At 45.9% G+C, this 15,232-nt stretch overlaps 1 protein-coding gene across 1 annotated transcript in view; it reads right to left on the reverse strand.

Annotated features, from left to right (window-relative positions):
• Positions 1–1,546: 1,546 nt before the first annotated feature.
• The window catches only part of RFLNA (refilin A), a 36,287-nt gene continuing 22,601 nt past the window's right edge, over positions 1,547–15,232 (reverse strand). Inside the window, exons 2-3 of the mRNA XM_060249409.1 lie at positions 10,340–10,449; positions 1,547–2,741 (exon numbers count right to left, since the gene is read on the reverse strand). Of these exons, the coding sequence (XP_060105392.1) occupies positions 2,408–2,741; positions 10,340–10,449 (444 nt within the window). The 3' untranslated portion in view covers positions 1,547–2,407. The remainder of the gene's footprint in view (positions 2,742–10,339; positions 10,450–15,232) is intronic.

Raw genomic sequence — 15,232 nt, forward strand, 5'->3', positions numbered from 1 at the left:
CTTCATTAGTGTGCTTAGAGAGCGCACGAAAGCTTACGTTCTGAATAAAAATTGGTTGGTCTTAACGGTGAAACTTGACTCCTGCTTTGTTCTACTGCTTCAGACCAACACGGCTGCCCGCTTGGATCTATATACAAAATTAAGGCCTCACTAGGTTTTCTTAACCTCTGTTCACAAGCTGCACAAATCGCATGTACCATCCATATACAATGTACACTTGCTTGCTCTGCATACACGCATTGAGTAATTCTCATGTTACGTTCAGTGCATGTACAGCTGAAACCACACAGTTACGATTCTAGTCCTTAGTTTTATTTGTAAAGTGAACACACGTTGGCTTCTTAACGACAGATAGATGCGTGTCCAGGCAGGATGTGCATTCGTTTAGTGTAAATTGTGAACAGGGTTTTAGCCTTGGATGCAAACAAAAGCAGTCTGGCTAGAATGGGCTGGATTGCGGAGACATAATCTGGGAATGTTCCCTTTAGGGTTTGTAGAATCTTTCGGGCTCAAATGCCGTGTTCTACTGGAGAAAGTTTTCCTTCCAGACTCTCCAGTAGAGTCTTTCTCCAGTAGAACACGGCACTTGAGCCCGAAAGATTCTACAAATCCTAATGATGTTACCAGCCGTGAAAACCTGAAATCTTTGATAATGTTCCCTTTGTTACACAGATTTTCCTATTTGGTTTTTAAGGGCTTTTTTTGTAGCAGGAACTCCTTTGCATATTAAGCTGCACCCCCCTGATGTACAAGGCTCTTCTTGCAGAGCCTAGTGTAAACTCCTGGAGGATTGGTTACATCAGGGGGGGTGTAGCCTAATATGCGAATGAGTTCCTGCTACAAAAAAAGCCCTGGTTTTTAACCGATATTTAAGAAATCATTCAATTAAGTTTCCGGATTCACATGGGCAAGCTTCTTGATGACTCCAGCTGGATCCTTTCCAAGCTACATACAAGGAACTGAGTTCACCTGCAGACCAGGTTTTACCAAACCAGTTGGGTCTACGTGACTCTTGGGATATTTGAAAATTCCCTATTTATCCTCAAGGATATTACTGCATTCTTACAAACCAGCATCAGTGTTCCAAACATTTATGCAGACATGCAATTCCTGCCATAGTCCGTTCTCCCAATTTCTGAATCACAGTTGCGAATTGCATGCACAGTTGGCTTTAAATGTATATTGTTCTCCACTCAGAACTGCACTCTTTCTTATCGACATAATGGAAATTGAATACCGTAATTGTTGCACACTGGATCTGCAATTGGCTTAACTGCTTATCGTTCCCCATTCCAAAGCACAGTTTTCCTAGACAGTATAACGGCGAGTGGACCACTGCATGATTTCCTTTCATTACAATGCATCATGCATGATTAAGCCACAATTTCCAAGTCCAGGTCCTTCCCCCTTTCCTGCATCTTCATTTACCCTCTTCCTATCTTATCAATTTACCTCATTTGTGACATTACAAGTCCAAGCAAGTCCAATTTCCCCCAACTCCTCACATTCCCACAGAACCAAACTCTGCATTCGGGAAACCCTGCTGTGAGTTTTCCAGTCCTTTATCACAAAGCATTAAAAAAAAACAAATTGGTCCTATACACTGTTTTTAAAAGCTGCCAGCTTACAATTATTTAGAGCGAATGATTGTCAAAAACACAGCCTTCCTGCAGGAACAAATTCACCTGAAAACTCTTACCCTATACAACATTACCCTTAGCTTCCCATGATTGTGTTACAAATACCCTAGAAATGAATTCTCTTCTTGGCTTTTTCTATGTATGCAGTTATTTCCTAAGGCAACATAAACAGTTGGTTCCTGATTCAGCAATCCCTGTTTGCCTTTCCCTTGTCATCTTCATGGCCCATTATTTATGGGTTAACTGTGACCACTGGCCATCCTAACATGCTCTTAGGATGAGACTAATGTTCCATATGGCTCACCATGATCTCTCTGATATCTTGTTAGTGAGACAGCTGTCTTTGATGTTAACCGTCCTCTCCAAGGAAACGCTTGGCCAAATTTTATGCCCTACAGGGAGGCCTTCACAAAATTATAAGAACAGCACTTTTTAAGGCAACTTTTAAAGGCTTTACACTGAAGTGTGAACTGAGCACAGTGGATTCACAGTGAGGAGAATCAAAAACCCCAGCCCTTAGCTGCTTCAAATATGAAGACAAATCTCTCCTTTGGCTTCTTCTCTGAGTAGCGGGGAGGGGGGGGAACCATTTGAACTGTGTACTGCCAGGGCCATGTGTAAGAATTAATGGCCCAGGCTGGTGGGGCATGGAGGGCCTCAGCCAAAAGCTGGCAGTGTTGAAAGAGCTTTGCCTCCAGTGCAGGCCGAAGCCTTATATTTTGGTTAAGAGTTCCTCCCCCCCCCCCCCCCGCAGGCGGAATACTGTATTAAAGGTTCCCGGTGTAGATGAGGCAGGGGCTGTTTTCCTCACAGAGCTCTAGCTGGACACTTGAGGCAAACCAGCGCTTGGCACATCCCAGGCTACAGTTGAGCGTGGTCCGGTAAATGTTCTTTGCATGTTTGGGGAAGATGATCGTTGTGCTCTGGAACCGGAGGGGCTTCTGGCGTGGCTCAAAGATCAGTTGAGACTTGTAGTTCCGCCACGTGCAGTTGGGGGCGGCGATGACGGTCTCGCTGTAGGTAGTGACAGTGGGGATCGGGCAATAGAATATGTCGTCCTTGTAATGTCGCTCGGAGCCATATTTTACCTCAGAGTTGCACCTGCACACACACAAGTGGCAGAAAGCCATGTTAATTGTTACACTTCAATTCCTCCTGACCCGTCCCATCTTTAAGGCTGGGTGTTTCCACACGGCAACTGTTAGCAAGTGGATTTTGCTATTCTTACACAGTAAAAATCCAGTTGCGTTATTTATTTATTTAGTAGGCTTATATTCCACCCGTTCCCGTAAACGGACTCAGGGCGGATCACAACATGCAGTAATAACAATAAAAACCTACCATTCAGAGTTAAAACAATACATTAAAATTAAACCAATAAGAACAGTAAAACAATAAAGTGAATCGCAGGCGGAAAGGGCACATCCTAGAGGATAAACGAGTACAGGCTCAAAATAAAACGATGGTGGTAATAGCAAGATAGCACTATAGTAAGACATGATGTCACTTCAGGGGAGGCTAACTGATGGAATTTAGTGTGTGTGAATACACCTGCAGGTAAGGTATAAAAGGCATCCAATTAAAAACAATATATTAATTCATGAAACTGCCTTACTGAGTTACATCACACATCTACCCTGCCCAGCACCTGTTCTCCAGGGTCCCAGGCAGAGAGGACCCTCACCTTCTTAACTGGTGGTACTGAGGACTGAACCTGGAACTTTCTGCATGCTCAGACACGCTGCTTGCACAGCTCATTCTCATACTACTCCCATGCACATAAGCCTTGCGCGGCCTGGGACCAACATACCTGCGGGACTGTCTCTCCCTATATATGCCCCAGAGGTCGCTTTGTTTGGCCTCCCAAGATCTTCTGACTGTCACCGGCCCAAGAGATGCCCGTCTTGCCTCTACTAGGGCCAGGACTTTCTCAGTCCTGGTGGAATCAGCTCCCTATAGAGATCCGGGCCCTACCTGGCTTGTCAGCTTTTCATAGGGCCTGTAAAACGGAGCTGTTCCACCAGGCCTTCGGATGAGGCAGTGGGCATCTACGTGTTAGATTGGCTGCCCCCACCCACTAAATCACACTGCAGTGCTATCTTGTTATACCACCCTGTTGGACCATCCTACTGTACTATTAACTGGTTATCAGAACTGATTTTATTGTGTTTTTATTGTAATTCTATTGTGATTGTCCTGTTATTTATATTGATGTAATCTACTCTGATGTACTCTGCCCTGAGCCCCCATGGGGGAATGGATGGAATAAACAAATAATAATAATAAGTCTCAATTCCATACAGCTGGCTATTCTTTTTTCTTGCTTGAGACTTTCCCACCGACCAGCACGAACCCCATCTGTCAGCCACATCTGCTCTGGGTGCTGACAGGTTTTTTAAACTCCAGAGAAGTTGGAATGCTTTTAAGCATTCCATAGCACTTCAACAAGCAAGTCAATGGCTAAGGAGGGCTTATTTCAATCGAATGGAATAAATCCAGAGTTTTTTAAGACTGCAACTTTTTTACCTGTACTGGGGGGGAATTGTTTCTGTTATATGGCTTGGCGTTTAAACTAGCAAAACCTTTACATCTTCGCTTCCATTAATGCATTACAAAGTCCTCCAAGTTTGTTTTCCCATTCTGAAGCTGCCCCATGGAGCTGCAACTGGCTCCACTGTAAAAAACTGCTTAACTTCAGAGAACATTTTGTAGGGGGGAAAGGTTCAGGAGCTCAGTAGCATATCTCTTTTGCATACGCCCCGGGATCTGTGTGCAGCGGGGATAGAACTCCCCACCGCATGCAGACCCTGGCTGGAGGTTCCAGAGCTCCGCTCCTGTGAGCTCCTGCTGAATTCAAGCCCTGCTTTACTTACTACACATAAGTTTTGCAACAGAGCTAGCTGGAGTTCCATGGGACAGTTTAAGACCACAAAATCAGCCATGGGGAAGGCTACAGCCACTTCTCTCTGCATGCCGTGATCGCAAACAGAAAGGAGTCAGTGTGTGTGTCCAGAAGGCACCAAATTCCTATCAAGTAAGTGATACAAAGTCCTTATGTTCAGGGGTGGAATTCTAGCAGGAGCTCTTTTGCATATTAGGCCACACACCCCTGATGTAGCCAATCCTCCAAGAGCTTACAAGGCTCTTTTTTTTAAGCTCTTGGAGGATTGGCTCCATCAGGGGTGTGTGGCCTAATATGCAAAGGAACTCCTGCTAGAATTCCACCCCTGCTTGTGTTATTCCCTAACAAATGCAAGGGATTTGTGAATGTACAGGTGGCCCCTTGTACATTTCCCCAGGACTGTAATAAGTGTTCTAGAAGTTCTCTCTGCAAGTTCCCCAAATCGATACCTTAGATGCATCTCGCTTAAGTTCACGCATATATATTTTTATTGCATGCCCAATTTGAAGCAGCATCCTTTACAGACCATGAAAGCCAGCCCGGCCTTCAAAGAAGCTGGAAGATGCAATGCCCCTGACTGCCAGGTTGCCGCTGGGGTTTTGCATGGTTTGCTGCTTCCAGATCTTTGAGGCGCAACCAGCAGCAGCTGAGGAATTTGCAGCTCTGTGTATAAAAAGATTAAACACTGGGTGTGGCGCGCAGCATTTGCCAACACCCCGGAGGAGGCTTGGCCCACAGAGCGGCACACGTAACGCAATATGCTTTAATGAGTTTTGCACAGCTGGGGCTCCAAGGCCAGCAAGCCGTTTGGTGCAAAGAACAGAAGCCTTCGACGGCAATTGGAAAAACATCCTTCCTAGCTGCTGCTTGACTATTTTGAGATTTCTCGGGGTACGCATAAACACATGGAATCAGATCCTTTTAGCGAATCAGATCCTTGGTCCATCAAGGTCAGTATTGTCTAGTCCAGGGGTGGCCAAACTGTGGCTCAGGAGCCACATGTGGCTCTTTCACACATATTGTGTGGCTCTTGAAGCCACCACTGCCCCATCAGCCAGCTTGGAGAAGGCATTTCTCTCTAAATCACTTCTCCAAGCAGCTGACAGTTTAGAGAAGGCATTTAAAGTTAAAGTTGCTTTCTTTCCACCTTTCCCTTCCCTCCCCAATCTATTTTCCTTCCTTCCTTCCATCCGTCTTGTGGCTCTCAAATATCTGATGTTCATATCTTGCAGCTCTCAGACATCTGACATTTATTCTACTCGGGGGTCATTTTATAGAAAAATAGGTGGCGGAGCTCATCCAGGGATTGTTATGTAGCTGCACATATTATTCAATGGACAAGGAGGTGGAACTCTCAGAAGGAGGAGGTGGAGCTCTCAGGTTGAGGAGCTGTGCTCCTGTGAGCTCCCACTGAATCTGAGGCCTGATTCTATGTGGCTCTTTACGTTAAGCAAGTTTGGCCACCCCTGGTCTAGTCAGACTGGCAATGGCTCTCCTGGCTCTCAGGAAAAGGTCCTTCACATCAGCTATGATCTGATCCTTTTAATTGGAGATGCCAGAGATTGAATCAGGAGCTTTCTGCATGCCAAACAGAGATTTAACCACTGAGCACAACCTCTCTTCCCTTCTAAAACGGTACAGGGGTCCTGTTTACATTGTGCTATGATGAAAGGGGTGGGAAGCCATAATGGCACCTTGATTTTAGTAACAGCTAACCATCCTCCTTCTTTGGATAGCACAGTATGCCACTCCTAACCAGTAAGGGCCAAAAACGTAGCGAGAGAGTTTACAATTTTTATCAAACTCTCTTAGACCGATTCCCCACTAGCCTTGTGCCGCTCTTACGCTCCTCTTCTCCACTGGGGCTTCCGTCAGATTTCACACTATCTGCTTCACCACTTCGCTTCACCTCTTTCGCGCGGCAAACAGAAACCGGTTTTTATGGGATCTTGTTTGCTGCACGAAAGAGGCAGAGCGAGGTGTAGCCCCGGGGCAGATAGTGTGAAATCCGACGGAAGCGCCGCGGAGAAGAGGAGAGCGAGAGCGGCATAAGGCTAGTGGGGAATCGGTCTCTCTTTCCTTGGAACTCCCTTGATTTGGGGGGAGGGGAGGTGTTTCCAAGCTGAAAACTTTCAAATTCATCTTAAAATTTCTAGGCAAGATTTGGTGGCGATGTCCAGGGCTTTTTTTGTAGCAGGAACTCCTTTGCATATTAGGCCACACACCTTTGATGTAGCCAGTCCTCCAAGAGCTTACAGAACTTTTCTTACAGTAAGCTCCAGGACAATTGGCTACATTGAGGGGTGTGTGGCCTAATATGCAAAGGAGTTCCTGCTGCAAAAAAAAAATCCCTGCTTGCCACACAGAAGAGGAGAGGGAGGGAAATTCAGGAACTTCTGTTTTCGTGACCATCAGGGGTGGAATTCTAGGAGCTCCTTTGCATATTAGACCACACTCCTTGATGTAGCCAATCCTCCCAGAGCTTCCAAAAAAGAGCCTTGTATGCTCTTGGAGGATTGGCTACATCAGGGGATGTGTGGCCTAATATGCAAAAGAGCTCCTGCTAGAATTCCACCCCTGGTGATGGTCATGAAGAGCACAGAGGCCCAACAGCCCAGCCTAGCATGATCTCACCGGACACTGGGAGCTAAGCAAGGTCGGTCATGGTTAGTGCGTGGATGGGAGACCACCAAGGAAGATGCGGGTTGCTATGCAGAGGAAGGCAATGGCAAACCACCTCTATCCATCTCTTGCCTTGAAAACCTGACAGTCCTGGGGGTCAACGTTAGTTGGCTGCAGCTGAACAGAATGTAATTATTATTAGTGAGAAGCCTTGGAAGAGCCATGACTTAGCGTGCTTTCAGAAAGGGCTTTTTTTTTGTAGCAGGACCTCCTCTGCATATTAGGCCACACACCCCTGATGTAGCCAATCCTCCAAGAGTTTACAGGGCTCTTCGTACAGGGCCTACTGCAAGCTCCCGGAGGATTGGCCACATCAGGGGTGTGTGGCCTAATATGCAAAGGAGTTCCTGCTACAAAAATAAAGCCCTGGTTTCAGTGCCTAAGCCCAGAAGATATCTGAAGAGACCACAGAAAGCTCTTGTGTATTAATTTCTACCTCAGCTTTCTTCTGAGAATCTCAGAAAGGTGAGCATGGAGAAGATTATCCCTGTGAGACAAGTTCAGGCTTGAGGGTGGTGTTTACACCAAGATCATCTGGCAGGTTTCATTATTATGCATGGGTTGAAAAAGACAGAGAAAGAAGTACTTTCCTCCCTTTCTCACAATACAAGAACCAATTAAGTTAATGAGCAGATAGCAGGAAGAGCTTCATCACCCAAAGAGTAATTAACATGTGAAATTCTCTAGTGCAGGAAGTGGTGGGGCTACTAATATAGACAGCTTCAAGAGGGGCTTGGATAAACATATGGAGCACAGGTCCATCAGTGACTGTTAACAGAGGGAACACTCTGTCTGGGGCAGTGATGCTCTGTATTCTTAGTGCTTGGTGGGCTACAGTACAAGGGCTTCTGGAGTTCTGGTGGACCTTCTGATGGCACCTGGGTTTTGGCCACTGTGTGACACAGAGTGTTGGACTGGATGGGCCATTGGCCTGATCCAACATGGCAGCTCTTCTGTTCTTATGTCTGTGACAGTGATGCTCTGTATTCTTGTGCTTCGGAGGCAACAGTGTGAGTGCTTCTGGAGTTCTGGCGGACCCCCCACTGGTGGACCTCCTGAGAGGACAGGGTTTTGGCCATAGTGTGACACAGCATGTTGGACTGGATGGGCCATTGGCCTGATCCAACATGGCTTCTCTTACGTGACACAGGGTGTTGGACTGGATGGGCCATTGGCCTGATCCAACATGGCTTCTCTTATGTTCTTATGTGACACAGAGTGTTGGACTGAACGGGCCATTGGCCTGATCCAACATGGCTTCTTTTATGTTCATATGTAACACAGAGTGTTGGACTGGATGGGCCATTGGCCTGATCCAACGTGGCTTCTTTTATGTTCATATGTAACACAGAGTGTTGGACTGGATGGGCCAGTGGCCTGATCCAACGTGGCTTCTCTTATGTTCATATGTGACACAGAGTGTTGGAATGGATGGGCCATTGGCCTGATCCAACATGGCTACTCTTATGTTCTTATGTGACACAGAGTGTTGGACTGAACGGGCCATTGGCCTGATCCAACATGGCTTCTTTTATGTTCATATGTAACACAGAGTGTTGGACTGGATGGGCCATTGGCCTGATCCAACGTGGCTTCTCTTATGTTCATATGTGACACAGAGTGTTGGAATGGATGGGCCATTGGCCTGATCCAACATGGCTACTCTTATGTTCTTATGTGACACAGAGTGTTGGACTGGATGGGCCATTGGCGTGATCCAACATGGCTTCTCTTAGATTCTTATGTGACACAGGGTGTTGGACTGGATGGGCCACTGGCCTGATCCAACATGGCTTCTCTTATGTGACACAGAGTGTTGGACTGCATGGGCCATTGGCCTGATCCAACATGGCTACTCTTATGTTCTTATGTGACACAGAGCGTTGGACTGGATGGGCCATTGGTGTGATCCAACATGACTTCTCTTATGTTCTTATGTTTATGAAGGAAGGAATCTGAACTCTGCTTTCTCCTGTCTGACTCCTACATGCTATCTGCTATACCACACAGAGTTTTAATGGCCATCACAGATAACGTTAGATCTTATGCAGTGGTGGGAAGTGCCATCAACTCACAGCCAACGCATAGGAGATTTTCAAAGCAAGAGACATTCAGAAGTGGTTTGCCCTTGCCAACCTTTCCATAGCAACCCTGGACTTTCCTTGTGGTCTCTGTCCCGTTACTAACAATGCATGACCCTCCTTACAACAGGAGATTGTAAGCCACTCTGAGTCTCTGATTCAGAGAGAAAGGCGGGGTATAAATCTGCAGTCGTCTTCTTCTTCTTCTCTTTAGCTTCCACGATATGATGAGATCAGGCTAGCCTGGGCCTTTACAGTCAGGGCTTAGATCTTGTGTAGCTGCTTTTAAATGTGCGCAGTTAATTTGGAGTCTGGATTGACACAGGGCTTTTTTTGTAACAGGAACACCTTTGCATATTAGGCCTGATGTAGCTAACCCTCCAAGAGCTTACCGTAGGCCCTGTAATGAGAGCCCTGTAAGCTCTTGAAGGACTGGCTACATAAGAGGGGTGTGGCCTAATAGGCAAATGAGTTCCTGCTACAAAAAAAGCCCTGGATAGACATATGCAGAGATGCAGAGGTCATTCACAGCGTTGAGCGTTTGCATTGTTTCAAGTTTCCGTCTTCCAAGAACCTCACGTATGTTACTGCCATAAGCCACCCATTCGTTTTGCAACGCAAGTCACAAATCTTGCCAAATCTTGCCTGGCCCAAAGATGTGCCTGTTGAACTACAAATGTTCTGGGTGCAGGATACCACGGCCAGCTGAACTGCACAGGGAATGTTACATTCCTTGGGAGATGGGCTGAGACCACCGACTCCTGAGACCGAGCAGCTCTCCAGCTGGCAATCATTTTCTGCCTCAAATCTGAGATAAATTCAATGTGGAATCTACAACCTCCCCCACTCCACACACATACCCTAGCTGCTCTCCCTTGTTTGCTTTTTTTAAGGAATTCAGCTGCCCTGCTCTCTCACTGCCACCCACCACTGCAGCTAAAACGCCCACCCCTCAGCCTATTCATAAACACCGCTAATCTTTTGCAGGGGCGAAAGCACCATACAGGAAACGCTAAAGAAAATCCGTACGTTACCTAATTTCTTGCGCCGGTTCGGGGTTGACCTCTATGCTCTCGCCAAAAAACACAGGATACATCCGAGGCCTCATTTCTGACGTGGAGGCATTCAGAAGAAGGTATGGGATCTACGAGGAAAAGGCGTGCGGAAGAATCAGGAGTTTTAAGGCTTTGCAAGATTATGAGATGTTTACTGTAGGACCTGTCGTGGGGTTTGAAGCAGACACAAGAACCCTAACAGACTTGCACAGTTACAAGAAGGCAGATTCAGGTAGATGGCTGTGTTGGTCTGAAGCGTTAGAACAAAGTAAGACAAAGTCCAGTAGAACCTTTAAGACCAACAAAGTTTAATTCTGGGTGTACGCTTTTGTGTGCATGCACACTTCTTCAGATACACGGAAGCAGACTTTCTCAAGCCTTACGTATGTGCAGGGTTTTTATTTGCCAGGAAGGGCTAGTTAAGAAGAGTCGAGATGAATTTTAACTCTAACTAGCCTTTCCTGGCAACTAACTCAACCCACCCTCTCTGTACCTATTTGTGAGGCTTGAGAAAGTCTGTTTCAGCGTATCAGGAAAAAGTGTGCATGCACAGAAAAGCTTATACCCTCAATTAAACTTTGGTGGCCTTAAAGGTACCTCCAAAGGTCACTCCTCCATTACCCCACTTTTAGCAAACCAGTTTCCTGACACTTGTAGAATAGACCCTTTTCTCACGAAGAACAGCAGCTGTTAGCCAGGACAGCTCAACAGAACCTCCATGTCCAGAGGCAGTGTACCTCTAAGTACGATGTGCTGTGCATAAACAACAGGAGAAAGATTGTTGCGTTCATGCCCAGGAGCATTCCAGAATTGTCTGGCTGGCTGCCACCTCAGAAACAGAATCTGGACTCTGGACTGGAAGAATTTTTGGTCAGATTATTGGCGTTGATGTTGCATTCTTTCACACGACGGAGTTCTAGTGGATTTCACCCATTCAGCGACTGTAAAAACCATTTGAGGCCTGGGCTGAATCTATTCTCTTTCGGACCAAGACTTGACTTTACGGGCTGCACTTCCTCACCTCACCTCCCACCTCCCTGGTCTCCCATCTGCGGAGCCTGCCCAACTAGAACGCGCTGAAACAGCCAAAGGTTTCTTTTTTCTTTCTTTCTTTCATTCTTTTTTTTCCAAAGGACCTGCAAGGAGGCAAACCAAAATGAACCGCAGGCTTCCCTCCAGCTGAGCTCAGCAGACAAGCCCTTCCCCTGTTCCACAGATTTTTCTGGGTTTTGCACTGCATCAATGAAAACCGTATGGCACAGCCTACCGCTGGCCCCGGAGAGCAAATTTTTTGACATGGTGGAGATTAATCGCTGCCTTTTGCTGTCTTCATTCTGAACAGACATTCTGGGCTCCCGGGTCTTGAACAAGAGACGGGCAACATGTCAGGGGCAAAGGAGCCACCTCGAGCTTGTAAGCGGAGATTCTCTGCAAAGGGTAAACAGGTTTTATGGCGTGCAGAACAGGCACTGCAGAACCTTCACGACAGCCTGTTTTGAGGGCGGTGACCATGAAGAGTTTTGAGGCCTAAGTTGATGTTGTGTATGAGGACCAGGCCTCAGATTCAGTGGGAGCTCACAGGAGCTCAGCTCCTGAACCTTTCTGAGAGTTCCCCCTCCTCCTTCTGAGAGTTCCACCTCCTTGTCCATTGAATAGTAGGTCCAGCTGCATACCAATCCCTGGATGAGCCCCACTACCTATTTTTCTACAAAACCACCCCTGATGAAGACCAAAGTGAAGAATCCTAGAATCAAAGAGTTGGAAGGGACCTCCAGGGTCATCTAGCCCAACCCCCTGCGCAATGCAGGAAACTCACAAACACCTCCCCCTAAATTCACAGGATCTTCATTGCTATCTGAATAAAACTTTGCCATGTTGGTGTGAAGCAACGGAACGAAGTAGGAGTTCAGTAGAACCTTTAAAACCAGCAAAGTTTTATTTAGACAGCAATGAAGATCCTGTGAATTTACGGGGAAGACTTATATGGGGATTCCTGCTAGGCTCATTGGAGCCAGAAAGGCTGAGCTTGGGGACTCGGAAACAATGTGCAGTAGGATCCAAATCCCTCCTGCCCTGCTCCAATCACGGGCCCCCTGCTGATCTGAATGATCCAATCACGTGCTTGCATGGGAACCCAGAGTTGTATATAGTTGGCCCCATTGATCCAGTTCTCCAGTCTTAGAGTGCAGCCCTGTACTATGCTGCGCTTAATAAAAAGACCATGATCACTACCACCTCGCCTCTTCATCGCACTGGACCCACTAAGTATTTTATTGTTGTAGCCATAGGCCATAACAACTCAACAACCCCGCCCCCCCCAAAGTATACAGTTTACTTCTAGCAGGGCTTTTTTTGTAAAAAAAAAAAATCCCAGCAGGAACTCATTAGTATGTGAGGCCACACCTCTAACACCACCATCATTTGCATACTAGGCCACACCTCGGACATCACCATCATTTGCATAATAGGCCACACCTCTGGCATCATCATCATTTGCATAATAGGCCATGCCTCTGACATCACCATCATTTGCATGCTAGGCCACACCTCGGACATCACCAGAAGTATGGTCATCCAGTCACATTCACCTCTAAGATGAGTTAGTGTGCGCTAGCTCACAGTTTTTTTAGCTTCTGGCTCGCACATTTTTGTCTTAGCTTGGGAAAATGGCCCCAGAGCACACTAATGTATGCGGTAGTTCACAACTTTAATGCCAGTAGCTCACAAAATTGAATTCTAGCTCACAGGACTACACAGCTTCGAGGGAATATTGCTTGGGAGGCCCCTGTACAGAAACAGATGCTGATTTCAAGGACACATTTGAAATCAACCTCCTTAAAAGTGGGACTGTGGCAATTTTGAAAATGAGAAAGAGTCCGCAAAATCACAGGCCACAGGTTGCTCTTGTCCAGCTCCAGCTAGCGGAACATTATGATACTCCCTGAAACCATAATTCTCTACGCAAAATCCTCTGTGCTCAATAAGTATCAGAATGCAGAAGAGTTCAGTCATAAAAGGTCAACATTTTTTGAAGTTACACAATATTGAGAGAATCTCAGAATGTGCATCATGCAAGAATAAAAGCAGCTTTGAGCTGCTGCACAATCTTTTTTATTTCCTGAAATTTTTCTTGAAAGTGAAATATTTTGGCAAGCAATAAATATTCTGTAGCTCCCACACTAATATACCACTTACAAGGGGGGGAGCACATTAAAAACCATCTATGGGACACCCCCCCTCTCCCATCGCAAGCATAAGTCAGACCATGAATAGTTTTGTTAATTGTAAGCTGCCGAACTATGATAAAAAAAATGGGATATAAATGTTTTAATAAATAAATGCTACAACATTTCAGCTTGTATTGCAGGATAATTGCAACACACACACAGCAGCCAGTCCCAGCTTTTAAGCATATAAAGAACACATTTGCAGTAGGTTCATGATGCCATGCAATTACAACTCTTGGTTCCTCTGCGCACTGGACAGATTCTGACATTTTGTTCAATGTTCAGGTGTTTTTGCTGGCAAATCAGATGCACAAATGAATGGTGGCAAACTGTAGCCGTATACCTTGGGAATGTGCTCATCCATCACCAAACAGTGTGCTCATGTGCAAACCAGCCATTCACACAGACCAATGTAGGCATAGGCTGCCCAAGAACCAGATTCTTCTCTCTGCCTCACAGGGGGGGTACTAGACAGAAAGTATAGTGCTTAAGAGTGTCAGATTAGACCCAGGTTTAACGTCCAGTGGAGTCCTGCTGGATGACACAACCGCACACACTACTTGACAGGTTGTTGTGAGGATAAAATGGAAGGGGGAAATGTTGTAATCTACTTTGAGGCTCCACTGGGGAGAAAAGTGAGGTATAAATGGATATAAATAAACACACATCTTCTGGTTTGTACACACTGTTCTAAGCACAAACATTCAGTCCCTGTAATGCCATTTGCACAGTAACAGACAAACACAATCTCAAAGCCTATTCATCACCACCTGCAAACCTATTCACCACCTGCACCACCTATTCATCACCACCTGCAAACCAATACTCCCTATAAGCTGTGGAGTTTTGTGAGCAAAAATTCTACTTTGTGAGCTATTGGCATTAAAGTTGTGGGCTACTGCATAAATTAGTTTGCTTTGGGGCCATTTCCCTTGAGCTAAAAATGTGTGAGGCGGAGGGTAAAAAACTGTGAGCTAGCTCACACTAACTCAGAGGGAACACCGGTGGGGCCCTATGCTCAAATTGCTTATCCACAACAGCAATGCGCTGCCTGTTACGGCAGGTGAGGAGAACTTCTAATTCTTGTCTCTTATTGAGAGAACTTCTTAGGAGTTGATGCTGCAGCTTGAGTACACATACATCTAGATCAGGGATGGCCAAACTGTGGCTCGGGAGCCACATGTGGCTCTCTCACACATACTGTGTGGCTCTTGAAGACCCCTCCACCTCATTGGCTGGCTTGGAGAATGCATTTAAAGTTAAAGCTGCTTTCTTTCTACCTCCTTCCCCTCCTCCATCTATTTGCCTGCCTTGCGGCTCTCAAACATTTGATGTTCATGTCTCGTGGCTCTCAAACATTTGATGTTTACTTTATGTTGCTCTTTTATTAAGCAAGTTTGGCCACTACTGATCTAGATTAAATTAAAATTCAGAGTAGAGGTTAATTTAGAAACTGTCCTCAACAGATTAAATGTTGTGTGTAGTTTTAAAATGAGAGAAGGGAATTTTTCCCCTTGAGAGTGCAGCTAGTTTCACTTGCTCATTGTATCAGTTCTTGTTTCCAGAAAACTGTATGAAATACAAATGAAAATCACTGGCAAAAAAAGAAAAAGAAAGAAAGACTGACTGACTGACTGACAGAAAG

The sequence above is a fragment of the Heteronotia binoei genome, chromosome 11 (genome assembly GCF_032191835.1).
Source record: "Heteronotia binoei isolate CCM8104 ecotype False Entrance Well chromosome 11, APGP_CSIRO_Hbin_v1, whole genome shotgun sequence".
Classification (NCBI taxonomy): Eukaryota; Metazoa; Chordata; class Lepidosauria; order Squamata; family Gekkonidae; genus Heteronotia; species Heteronotia binoei.